The following is a 13,119-nucleotide window of genomic DNA, read 5'->3' on the forward strand; positions in this document are numbered from 1 at the left end:
ACAGATCCATATGAAGTTTTCTATAACATATGAATATTATAGTAGGCAAAAGGCTTTTCTGTGACTTTTTTTACGTTGATGGATGTACTGCTTAGGGAAATGGCATTCTTCTGCCTGAAAAAGTACTCTGGTAGAGTTATTTAAAAATACTACAAACAGCTTAATAACCTTCAGGCAAATATCAATCATTTCAGCAGATGGTGATGAGAAGCCTAAAAAATGTTTCTATGACTGCAGGGCAAACATTCCTTCCTTCCTAGGCAGGGCTTTTCTTTTCTTACCTCTCCCCACAAATGCTGAGGACTGTCACATCCTGTTAAAGCATGAAAAGCTAAGACAGCTTTTGCCTTTTCTTTGCCTACTCCTGTAGCAAAGAATCTAATTTAATTTCAGAATCTGAAGTAATCCAAAGCTCTTCAAAGCCTAACTTATGCACTGCAACCCCTGAAAACCCATGAACCTGTAAGACCGTCAACAAAGCTGGACCTTGTTATAGCTATCTTTTGGGGACCATTAAATGGAAAAGTTTTGTGAAGTGCAGATATCGAGTGATAAATAAGGAAGAAACAGAAAATAGAAGGGAAGCAAGTATGATGTTTGTGAGGAACTGTGATAAATATATTTATACGTGCCATTGATTAAGACAGTAGACTTCTACCAAATATTTGAGGCATATTTAAATTATGTTGGCTACATATGATTTAGATATGATCTTTAAGGCAGGTCCTGTCTATGTTTGTACATGGCTCAGCTCAGTGTGTTTATATTGCTTAGTTAATAAAGTGTACATCAGAAGACAAGCTTTATTCTAGCTTCATGTTGTCACTAGTACTTTGTGGGCTTGACCTAAACAGTGCCAATCTATCAAAAGCATCACAGCTCCATAACAATCTATTAGGTGGTGGTAAGACCTGGAGGGCACTGAAGATTCATTAAACAACTATGCACATTCTCCACAATCCCTGGTGTCTTGCTGAACTTTTCGGTACATCAGCTTTTTGTCCAATACAGGAAAGCAAACTTGATATCCTGTGGGAATGCATACATTAACTTACTATAGTTTTTGTCAATGTTAAAAATAAGCATACCCAGGTATTCAGAAAACCTGTTGTGAGTTGATCACTCCCAACTGTACACGCTTTATTACAATTCTATGTAAAAGTGATTTTTTGCACTCATGAAAAGTAACTTGTTGCTACTACCGGTGAATTACTTGTCTGCTTATGACAAATACACAGCAAATATAACATGAAGAGAAATATCTTGATCTTAATTGTTCTAACCAACAAAAAGTCTCAATCCTAGCTGGAAGACATAAAGTTAGTAATCTGGTTTCTGTAGGCATTGAATCCCTGGCTTCTCTTCTAAGATTGTTGAAAAAGAATGTCAGTTGTGCTAATAGGCAACATGTTGAAAAGCCTTAGTGACTTAAGAGTAGAAGCCTTTTGAAAGTCAATAGAATCTGTACTTCCAAGTCACGTGGATACTTTTTAAAAATCCCATCCCATGTTTTTTGTAATGTTACCTTGATTGACACCACCATTCATTTTCTGTCAATTTTCACACATCTGGATGAAAATGGGACCTTTCATACAAAAATACATGCACAAACTTTTATTGATACAGTGCTTCAGAAGTGAATAGCCTTTTTTCCATTACCGATTCAAAGACACCTATGGGGACAAAATGTAAGTTTATTAAATGTATATGCAAGTGTTTTTCACAACAGCTTATTATTTTTAAACAAGGCTAAAACTTTAAGGATGCAGCCTAAGAGCTTTAAAGTTTGGAGATGCTAAAACTAAGTTTCACAGGCAACCCTGATTCAGTCTACTTGAATGTATGTGTTATGATACAGCTTTAGCTATTCGCTCATGTTCCATTTTTTTGCACAGAACTCAAGCTTCATTCAATGTAAAGGATGGAGATTATTGAGGGAAAATAAGAACTGTGTACTGAGTGATGCTGTTGTCTGTAGGTTCCTGTTTCATCAACTGCAAGAGAAAAATCCATAGCCAGAGTATTGCCAGGAGAGAAAAGATACTTTTATAATTAATTTTAATGTTCTCCTAGAGAAGTGGGATCTATGTCTGTCCGTGCCACAGTGCCTAAATTACTTGAACCAAATTTTTCACAGAGGGAAGCCCAGCTTGAATAATTTGGTCTCTGGGAAAAATGCAAAGCATTGGCAGGTGCTAGAGAATATATGAAATACAATAAAATGCTAAGTACTCTGAAAAATCTGACCCCCAGGTTTGGTTTGGTTTTTTAAATTGTGCACAGCACCTACAATTAGTTTACTCTTTTGACTTGAATCTTAATTTTAATGTCTGTCTCAGTTACAGATAAAGCAGCATTTCTGAATCCTTTCTGGTCACTTTGCACTCTCCACAAGTCTCATACCTGTACTTCTGTAGTGGACTCTTGTGATTCTCCCAATTATAGACAGGGTCCTGAGCTACAATGACTCTACCAGGCTTACTCAAAGAGGTCTAACTGGATTTGGCACCTGCCCTTCCAGAGCTTATGACCAGTGGTAAATAAATTGATGAGACAAGAAATAAAATCAAATATTGTTTCATCTCAACAGTAGGAACACAGCAGAACCTAATAGAATAAGGTTTTTAAAACAATAAGTTGTATGCATTTCTGCCTTTCTAAGGTGCTTTCCATCTTTTGGAAGAGATCCTAAAGTAAAGCAAGCTTCCACTTACTGTCTTCCCCCACATAACTGCCTTTTCCTTGTAAAAGTTATTTACATCTACCTAAAGGTACCTTGTCAAAATTTTTTTTGAATAATCACACATTCTTCCATCCTGTGCATGGAGGCAGGAAAAACATTGCATAATCATGTAATTAAAGACTATATCATAATGTAAACATACAAAGGGCAATCAAAGTTACACAGAAAACCTTAATCCAGTCAATTTTCTAATTTTTAGTGCTTGTTTTTTGTGGCCTACTTTCCCAGCTGTCATCTCTGGCCGAGGCTACCCACGTTTCCTCCACCCCATCTATTTCTGTCCTCCCTGATCCACTGTACTTGTCCTCTACCTGTTGGCTTCTTCTCCCAAAGTTACCAGGTTCCTCCCCTCATTATCTTCCTGGTCTGCATCTTATCGTCCTCCAGTCCAAAAACCCTTTTGCACCTATTCCACATTCACTGGGTACTAAAAGGAAGACCATTAATTAAGAGCACAGTTTAGGTAGTCTAACAATTAACAATTTAGTGTTCAGTTCCAGTCCCACAGTAGCCCCTGGAGATCAGGAGGGACTATTGCAGAAGTCTTGCAGCCCTGGGCTACAGCACGTTTAAGTACTCAGGGGTTCATTTGCTATGCAGATAGGATTTGTACAAGGGGATGCAGCCTTGCTAGTGCAGATAGACTCTTTAGAGAATTTAGTTGCCAAATGTTAAGACATGTCCACAGAGTGTGGGCATGAACTGTGAACTTTCAGGAGCTTTCAAGCTGGCCAAATCTGTGCGTTTTCACAGGAGCAGCACTGTACTGCTGAATTTCAGATGAGAACGTGCTCAGAAGTGGGAAGTAATGAATGTTGTTCTTGAGATGAGACTTTCCAGTATAATTAAGCCGGAGGGAAAACTTCAGTCTAAACAGTTTAGGATTGGCAAACTTATAACCAACGGAAATCAGGGTCTTGTAATCCAAAGACCTTAACCTACAGAAACAGCTACATTTGCCCCTATAAGGACATGGCTGGAAATCACAGTTCTGTCTAGTAAATTTTTAATACGATGTATAAATTAAAACCGAGGCCATCTTTTGAGGGTACAAAGAAAAATAATTGGCAAGCAAGTTCTAATGGGAAAAAAATCACACATAGCAAAAAATTGCAATTTATTTGTAGAGCTATCCTCAACTACTAAAACAGATACTGGCAAAATAAGTCCATTGCTTACTGTGTCATGTAGTTTTGTGTGTATAAGATTATATGGAGGGTACAGTTGTAGTGTCAAAAAGCAGGACAGGGCAGATGGAGGACTAAAGACATCCCCTGAAGTTGAAACTTGAGGCTGCCTGGTCTTGTAGGTAGAGGTGAAAGCCTGAGAGAACTGGGTTCTGAACTCAGCTCTGCAGGATGTTTCCAAGCAGCTTGATTGGGTGGCAGAGTACCAGTTTTCCCCTGACAGGGAGACCTTGCACATGACCTTAGTCCCACAACTTGCTTAAACTTTCACAGAATTGGCTGTAAACAGATACCCAAGGCAAAGCAAATGTGCCAACTGAGCTACCAGCATGCAGTGCTCAGTCCTGTCTCTTGACTACAAGCATGCAGGTGCCAGTAGGAAATAAAAGCAGATTTCAGAAATCTAGAGTGCAGTTTTCCTCATTGTCTTTGGAGCCTGCTTTGAAATAGATGAAGAAAACAATTGCACTGCCACTGTAGAGTAAACACACTGGAAAAACCTTCCCCGCCCTCTGCAACATAAACAGTAGAACAGACTGAGCTGAGGAATATTTAGAAAGGGCAGCACATCTACTCATCTAGTATAATGACAGAACTTAGTAGTTGTGGAGTTCCAGCAAGTCATTTCACCTTCTCATATCTCAGTCTGCTCAGCTGGTAAAATCAGTTAAACGAAGATCTCACTGGAAGCTGCATCTGGTGTAGTTTTCCCAGGTGTGCTCATTCCTCGTACCTAATTACCAGTGTAGGAAGCAGGCAAGAGACATGTGGTCCCAGAGAACCTGCCTTTGGGTGTGAAGCAGCATAGCTCAGCTCTCTAGACCAGTGGTCTCCAAACTTTTTTGATTGTGCACCCTTATCAGGAAAAAAATTTTAAGCATGCACCCCCAATATATGTACATTTATATAAATATAAATAGAAGTTCTAATATTTTCTACCCGCACCCCAATGAATCATCTTACGCACCCCACTTTGGAGACCACTGCTCTAGACCAGTGATTCTCAACCAGGGTGCCGCATTACGTTGGGGCAACTTGCAATACTTTCAAGAGTGCTGCAGGGGTGCCACACAACGTTAGCACTGTTTGGTGTGGAAACGTGGTTCACAAGATAAACCCAGACATTTCAAATAGGAACTCACAGTGTTAAATACATCCTGACCTGCTGTGATCTGTTTACAACAGAAAAAATGACCTTATTATTTTGATGGGGTAAAAAAACCCCAAGTAGAAGCTAAGAGCTGGTATTTGCTGAGGGCTGCCTTGTATCTAACAAGGGGAGCCTCAAAGGTTGAGAACTGCTGCTCTAGACTGCTGCAGATGTGGCCCAGTGTAAGACTTGAGGTCTTACCCCTTGCGCTCATCTCTTTCATTTTCAAGACCAATGAGAACTGTTGCTCTAGACTGTGGCAGATGTCCACCAGTGTTAAGATTTGAGATCCCTTGTACCCACAGACGACTGGTAGAGGGGCGATGGGGGGCCACGTGCTGCCCCCTGACAGGGCTGTCCCCACTGCTGACACTGCTGTTGCCGCCATCTGCAGAAACTCCCCAGCTCTGTCCCTGCCACCGCCGCCAGCTTCTGCAGCTGTCCCCCCAGACTCAGGAAGCACCAGTTGCCTATGCTTGCACCCCATTTTTCTGTTTTGTTGCAAATACCAGTGAAGTTTCTTTCCCTTTTGCTCTCCCCACCCAAAGAGAGTCTCCAGTTGGGTTCAGCTGCCTCTCCCTTCCCACCTAACCCACATCCTCTCAGTCAGCGCCATTAGGAGATGTCCTTGATGGGGACTTGCAGGTGACCTTACCCCCCTCCACACAAAAGACAGACTGTAACCAAGCACCAGTGCCTGGGGAGAAGACAGAGGAGATTCAATTCTTCCTCCACCGAAGAAAAACCCTGTCGGGATTCTCCAATGTGCGTCCCCGCTCCCCTCGCTTAGCCCGCGATTACACCCGGGGTTTCTTGTGTGGGTCGCCGCCACACAGGCTGAGACACCAGGCCTCCCTCCCTCCTGACAGGAGGCGGCGGCCGCGTTCCCGCGCTTTCCCACCCCGCGTGGCAGGACCCGCACGGCGGGAGCAGTCCCGCCCCGCTGCTTCTGCTTCTGCCTCTCCCTCCCAGCTCAGCGCAGCGCAGCGCGGCCAGCCGCCCCCGGCTCCCCGCGGCGCAGCGTCAGGTGCAAGGCAGTGCGCCTGTGCGGCGGCGGCGGAGCGGAGTCAGCACCGCGGGAGGATGGCGGAGCCAGGAGCCGCGCGCCCCTGCCCGCCGCAGCCCCGGGCGCCAGGTGAGCGCCGCCCCTGCCCCTGCCCCTGCCCCTGCCCCTGCCTGCGTGCCCGGGCGCGGAGGACTGCGGGGCCCCCGGCACCGGGGCCGAGAGCAACAAAGGCACCGAAGGGGGCTGCGGGGGCGCTTGCATCAGCGGCGTGTTGCAAAGAGCCGGGGGGAAGGGGCGTGCCCGCGTGTGTGCATATGTGTGTGTGTCTGTGCGCGTGTGCGCGTTGGCATGTTCACCTGGCTGTGCTTGTGAGCCTGGCTGTGTGCATGTGTCTGTGACTGGCTCTTTGTGTGTGTGTGTGCGCGCGTCTGGCTGTGTGCAGACGTGGGTGTGCACCTGGCTATGGGCACGCATGTGCTTGTGTGCCTAGCTTTGTGCATGTGAGGCTGTGTCTGGCTCTGCGTGTTGGTGTCTGGCTGTGTGCATGTATTTGTTCCTACCTATGTGCACATGTGTGCCTCTGTCTGGCTTTGTGCATGTGTGCCTCTGGCTGTGTGTATGCGTGTTTGCCTGGACGTATGTCTGTGTGTCCAGCTGTCTGCATGTGTGTATGCATCTGGGTGTGTGCCTGGCTCCGTGTGTGTATGTGCATGCACACACCTTCAAGTGCGTGCTAACGTGTGCCTATTCAGTGGCGGGTGGTGGCACTGTCTGAGCCAAGGGCGCGCGCGCGCGCGCGCGTGTGTGTGTGTGTGTGTGTGTGTGTGTGTGTGTTGACCAAGGGCAGCCCGGGCCATGCGTCCTTGCTGAGGCAGATTGGCTCGGGAACAGCTACAAGGGAAAGCTGGTCAGGCCTGGTAGTTGCCTCTTGCCTGGGGATTGGCCAGTGAGGTGTTGGAGAGACAGCTGCATCTGGCCGAGAGGGCCGCTCAGTTTCTTGTGTCTGTTTGCATGTCTTCATTTTCAAATCCCTTTCTTATTTGTGGCTGGTAAATATTTGCCATGAGGTCAGTTTTCTGCATTTGCAAACCTGTTGGGTTGGTCTGGTGTGATAGAGGCGTGTACAGGAGCTAATTTCCCAGGCACTGAGAACACCGGCAGGGACGGAGGGAGGTGTTTAACTCTGTTTATTGACAAATTCCACCGATCAGATGACAGATTGAACATGCATCCAATCCCCTAAAAAAGCAAAAGAGACCTTTATCTTCCATCACCACTGCTCCCTTAACTCAAGTCGCTGCCACAGGAGCCTGGCCTTTCTTCTCTTCCTTTCAGTCTCTGACCTTTTCTTTAGGTTGAGTTTTTGTGTTTCTTCATTTCTGTATAATAATTTGGAGTGAGGTTTATTGTGTCCTGAAGCAGGGACCCAGGATTAGAACAATTTCAAATCACAATGCTGGTAGGCAGCCAGGGAATAAACTGGTTAAGCTAGTATCAAGAAGGAATACTTTGAATTCTGAGCCCTTTATAGGCATCCCTTTTAAAGGGCTTTCCTTTGCTGTGACTTTCTCAATGAGCTGAAATTAATCTTTTTGAAGCAAAAGGACTTTTGGTGTGTGTGTGTTGTGGGGGGCACTAACACAATCCTGACTCTTCTGTACTGCAAATAATTACATCTAGATTTAAAAAGAAAAACAAACCCTACAAAGGCATGTACTTCAGTATTAGGAAATACTAGAACTAAGGTTGCCTGTTGTAACATAAATTATTCGTCCTTGTGCATATGCAGTTGGATAAACTCCTTAATGATATGATTGTATATATTCTTTCCATCCGCTCTGTCCACCATATGAGGAGTTCTTGAATGAGACAGCCATTCAATACATTTTTTCCTAATGGTGCATTGCGTGGCCTTTGCTTTGTTACCTGCATGCCATTTGAAACTTGCATTAGGTGAAAAATAAAAAAAGATTTCCTCATGGCTTTATGCTAGGTACGGCCTAAGTACTCGAGTACCTCCCGGACATTCACAAATTCATCTTGACAGCTTCCCTTGGGAGGTAGGAGTATGTACTTGTTACTGCTTTTGTACAGATGGGGAAAACTGAGGCAAAACAAGGACTTGCTTGAGGTCACAATGTAGCAGAGACAAGGTTAGAACTTGGAGCTTTGTATTTCTCTGGACGGTGCTGCTTACTATGTAGAGCAGCCCTGGCTTCCACTGACTTCTGTTGCAGCTGAGTGCAGACCCCTAGCATTTCCAATTAGCACTCAGTGGTGATGCGGAGGAGGAAGAGTTAGTGGGCAGTGAGCAGAATTTTGGTTTGTGACTTGCCCAGCAAGTCTGTAGCAGGGAGGCGGATGGAAGTGGATTCTGTGTAGGGTTCTCTTGCCTTTACTGAGACTGTCCTTTTTCTGGTTTTAGTCTTCTACTTCATTCTGTCCCTGAGCTATGAGATTGTCTTTTCTCTACTTTTAGTCTTCTTCATTCTCTTCCTCTCCAGTTTAAACAGTAAATGAATATATGCCTCTTTCACTTCACAGCCCTTTGTCACCATCCATTCTCTGTCCTGAATGAAGGTGGGCCCCATGAAAAAAGTTATATGTGGACATCTGATTAAAGTTTGTATCACTATAAGTATGTACTATGGGACGGAATTAAAGTGCTTTCAGTAGTATCTTCCAATTGCATATTATCATCTGAGTTCAAGCTTTTCATCTTAAGCATTGTAGCACAGACTGCTACCATTTTGGGTACATTAGCTGGTAGCAGAAGGCTTTTATTCTTTTATCCATTTATACTTTTGAACCAGCCATGAGAAGCAGATTCATGATGCACCAAAAAAGTGTGTTCATTTGCATGTTTAGTGCAAATTTCATTTCATACACATAAGTATGCTAATTGTTTGGGATTTGAGTGTGCCTTGTCCGAGAGCTGGGTTATATTAATAGCTCTAGCTTAATAATAGTTGTGAGGAGTACAGAATTATTAATTTGACTCAGTAGTAATGAGTCTTGTTCATATGTTGTCCTGATTCATATAATAGTATCTGCATTTGTATATCATTCTTCCTTGAGAGGTTCTGTGCAGTAACTAGCTGTCTCTCCTTGTAAGAGGTCAGATGTTCCTGCCCAATGTAGGGTTGGGTCTATGTTCTCAGTAGGGAGCCTAGCCTTGGGGCCTCTTTCCCCAGTGCTGTAGTTTCCCTGTAGCATGGGTGAATAATTTTTGTATGGTTTTTGGTGTACTATATGCTGCACTGGTGACACTGTGGGGACTCCAGTCTTGATCATTACGATACAAAAATCAAGGAGTAAGAATGCAAGCTGCGGTAGAGATATGGCTAATTTCAACAATATAGAATTCTACAAAATATGAAGAGAATTTCATGGCTCTTTGTCTCCCTCCCTGGCTCTTTTTTCTTCTTGCTATCAAAGATCAGAGCTCTGCTACAAACAATGGAGGTGCTAGAGCTCAAAAAAGGTCACAAGAATCTTTTATAATGGAGAGCATGGGGCAATCAATCTATGTATAGGGGGTCATTGCCAGCTCCATCTATAACAGTAATGAACAAACACCAGTTGAGGGACAGATGTCAAGAACCAGCTCTCATATCCTCCCTTTCATTGCCCTGTGAAGTGTGCATAAGCATCTGTCCTGAAAACCTTAGAAAGAGTCACTATCTCAGTTTATTTTTCAGAAAAATATGCTGTCTTCCTTACTGAAAAGTTTAGTCAAAACTAAGATAATTAAAGAGAGAAAGTACATACGATGCCTCGTGGAATAGCAAAATGTCAGAGTGAAAATAAGGAGTTATTTATTGCAAAGGAAATAAGAATATAGGAATTGGTTTCTTCTTTTTCAGTACTCGTCATTTAGCTGATTTCTAAAAACTATTAAGGTTATAGAAAAAATATGTGTATATTATTTCCTGTAATACATTCCAGCTACCATTGTTTTCCCAGGGGATTAATTAGCATACTTGTTTTTACATGGTATTACTGTTTCACAAGCACCAATTTTATTTCAGAATAGTTTAATAGGTTCTGACTACAAAATACAGGTTCAGAGACATTCCAGATTAATTAAATGACTTTAGTAATACGTAGTGAGAGAAAATATCTTGCTTCATTGCAAATTTGACAAAATAAAAGGAAAATATATCCATGAGAAGATCTGTGTCCTAAAAATACACCAGCTAAAATTGTTACGGTTTTATAAATATAGCATATTTCAGTGGACTATCATATCTATGTGGGTATACATGAGAGAAAATTTTGATGCTAAATTTATTTATGCTCATTGCATGGCTATATGAAAGCATATGTCCTGCAGATTGATACCTCCAGATCGTTATAGTTAAGCTCCTTTCTTCATGAATTAATATATTTGGAATTTTCTTCACTGTTTTTCTTAACCTTCTTTGCAAGTTAAACCTAGTAAAAGAGAAGCTTCTGTGGTAATATTCTGTTCACACTCTTCAGTCAGATACTAACACTGCACAGAATAGTGAGAAAAATGGTATTATAATGCCTATATTGTTCTTACAAAGTTCAGGTAACAAGTTTTTTCTTTTCTTTCTGTTTTCTGTATGAGTTCTTCCGTTGTCGGTTCCCCATGGTTGGCCATAGGGAATAGGTCTTTTGCCTTCATCCATGACATTTTTGCTTGAGTTTTCCTTACCCAGTATGTTAATAGGTTATCCATCTTTAACTTAGTGTCCTAATCTCCCTGGGTACATGCTTGTTTCCATTCATTTTAATGCAGCACTCTCACTGGAGAACTAGAATGTTTCTGTTACGACTGAATCTCCTTCTGGCTCAAGCTGCTCTGAGTTCAGTTTTTTTTGTGTGTGTAAGGTCCCTAATACCATTTAGTCCCAACTTAAATTGTTATATCCAATTCCCGTGTGTAAATAAAATAAAAACCTACTGGCATATGTAGAAAGTCTTAACTAAGTGCTTTTAATCAGGTGCTATCAAAATACAACTGAGCAAATGCAGATTTTGTTAGAAAATAGGGAAATATTGCCTATGTCCAGTATAGCCATCTCTCTCCTCCTTTCTAGGTGCTCTCATTTTTTTTCCACATTATCAACTTAGAATTTCAGATTGTTTTTTGAAACTCTCTGTGTGTTCTGGGTTCTTATAAATATACTCTTCTTTTGCTTAATGTGTGCACATGGCAAGATTTTACCTAGCTTAGCATACCATGGAACAAGGACTTAAATCAGTACACCTAAATACCATGTGTCCCTTTGTCTTTTATTACATATCAAGTTTAACTTTCACTCATGTCTTTCACTGGCAAAATTCTAGTTACTAAGTTTATTAGATTTATATCCTGGCCTATACAGAAAGTACCTTGCAGCAGACAAGCAAACATTCATTTTATTATTCACAAGAATACTAGTATAACTTAACAAAAGTTATTAATAAAGCACAAGAATTCTTACAGTACCATTGTGAAATTTCAGTAGAATTATCATTTAACCCAGCTTCTGTATACCAATTACATTATTTTTCTGCTTTTTTGCCATTAATGATTTGTGGCATTTTAATTGCACATAATATGATATTTTCCAGTTGTATGTTTTACGAGTAATTATGTGAGAATTTTCCCTGTGTGTGTATTTGTGTATATATCTATATACATATACACATATATAAAATGAGTGACTCTATTTTTTCTGTGCCATAACTTGGTACAGTTACCTGGATTTTTAAACTTGATCTGTTACAGTTTATTAGTCTGCAGCTTTGCATTTGTCCAGTATCCGTTTCATGTCTTTAATGGTGTTTTCTTCAAGTCAATGAAAAATAGAGGGAGTTGCAATCTTAGCTAGACAAATATTTTACCTGACTGCACAATAAGACACAGTACTGGTTTTAAAATGTAGTGCTCGGAAGTACCAGTCAGCATAACTCATCTCCATCATTATGAATGATAACGGGGGGCGGGGGGTATGTATCTTGGCGGGAGTTGACATCAGATTGGGCTTCCTGCTGGGAAATGGACACTAACAGAGGAAATATCTCACCATTAGGACAAAATAGAAATGCAGAGTCTGTGAAGGCAGTTTTGTTGTTACTTAAAACATAGTATGTCTGACAGTTCCCACCTCTCATTAAAATAATGTTTTATTTTCTTAGTTTTGGCTTTCTGTTATCAGACTGTCAGGAGGGCATGTAGGTGGTGTTGGATAGGTTGTTTTTCAGTTTTGGGGGCTTTAGGAGATTGGTTCAAATAATTTTCAAATAAATATTGTAGCAGTCTTAGTCAATTATTATTTTCTTTATAATAAGCTAGTGATATCTTATATACATTTGTTCTGATTTAAAATAGTTTTCTGTACTCTGTGTATAGACTATGGTTTTTACCTGAAAAGAAGACATTGTTTTGTTCCATCTTGGGCAGCTTCTCCTCATTCCTCCCTTCAGTTGGTAAATGGATAACCTGTGTTAATTAGATATTTGTTTGCCCTGTTACACACTTGTTCCTTTGCTGCTGGTGTATATTCTTGTCAAATGTGAGAGAAAAAGGAGTAATGCTCTTCACCAAATGTATATTTAATTGCTCATCATGCGCTAAAATACAGTGAGTGGAAGTGTTTACATGTAAATTCTCCTGTAACAGTTTTCTTTGCCCAGTTTAAAGTCTAAGTCATTAGGGGCCAAGCTTTTTGGCAAGCATGCCAAAAATTAGCCCTCACTCTAACCAAGAGATGCTCTAATCCCCATTCCCCACAAGATCTGCTGGTCTGCTTTCTGCTTCAAGCCCTGTTCTCCCTGCCTGATTTGCTGTTTTGTTTCCTGCCCTATTTGACTTGTGCTGCCTGTCCCTTCCCTCACCTGTTGCATGCCACTCGCAGTGGCTGCCCGTACCACAGTGGTACCCGTGCTGCAGGTTGGCCCCCCTTGATCTAAGTGATAGTTACTGCTAATCTTTAGCAGTTACTTGGCTTGTTAATCATACTTGTGTACTAGCCACTTCAAATTAGTTACAGTCAAACTTCTAGCTTCTCTAGACCAC

General features: G+C 41.8%; 1 protein-coding gene across 1 annotated transcript in view; it reads left to right on the plus strand.

Moving 5' to 3' along the window:
- The first annotated feature begins 5,999 nt into the window (after positions 1 to 5,999).
- The window catches only part of MAP7D2 (MAP7 domain containing 2), a 139,207-nt gene continuing 132,087 nt past the window's right edge, over positions 6,000 to 13,119 (plus strand). Inside the window, exon 1 of the mRNA XM_090062508.1 lies at positions 6,000 to 6,215. Coding sequence (XP_089918634.1) covers positions 6,164 to 6,215 — 52 coding nt within the window. The 5' untranslated portion in view covers positions 6,000 to 6,163. The remainder of the gene's footprint in view (positions 6,216 to 13,119) is intronic.

This window comes from Crocodylus siamensis, chromosome 1, assembly GCF_052110815.1.
Source record: "Crocodylus siamensis isolate JL-2025a chromosome 1, ASM5211081v1, whole genome shotgun sequence".
Classification (NCBI taxonomy): Eukaryota; Metazoa; Chordata; order Crocodylia; family Crocodylidae; genus Crocodylus; species Crocodylus siamensis.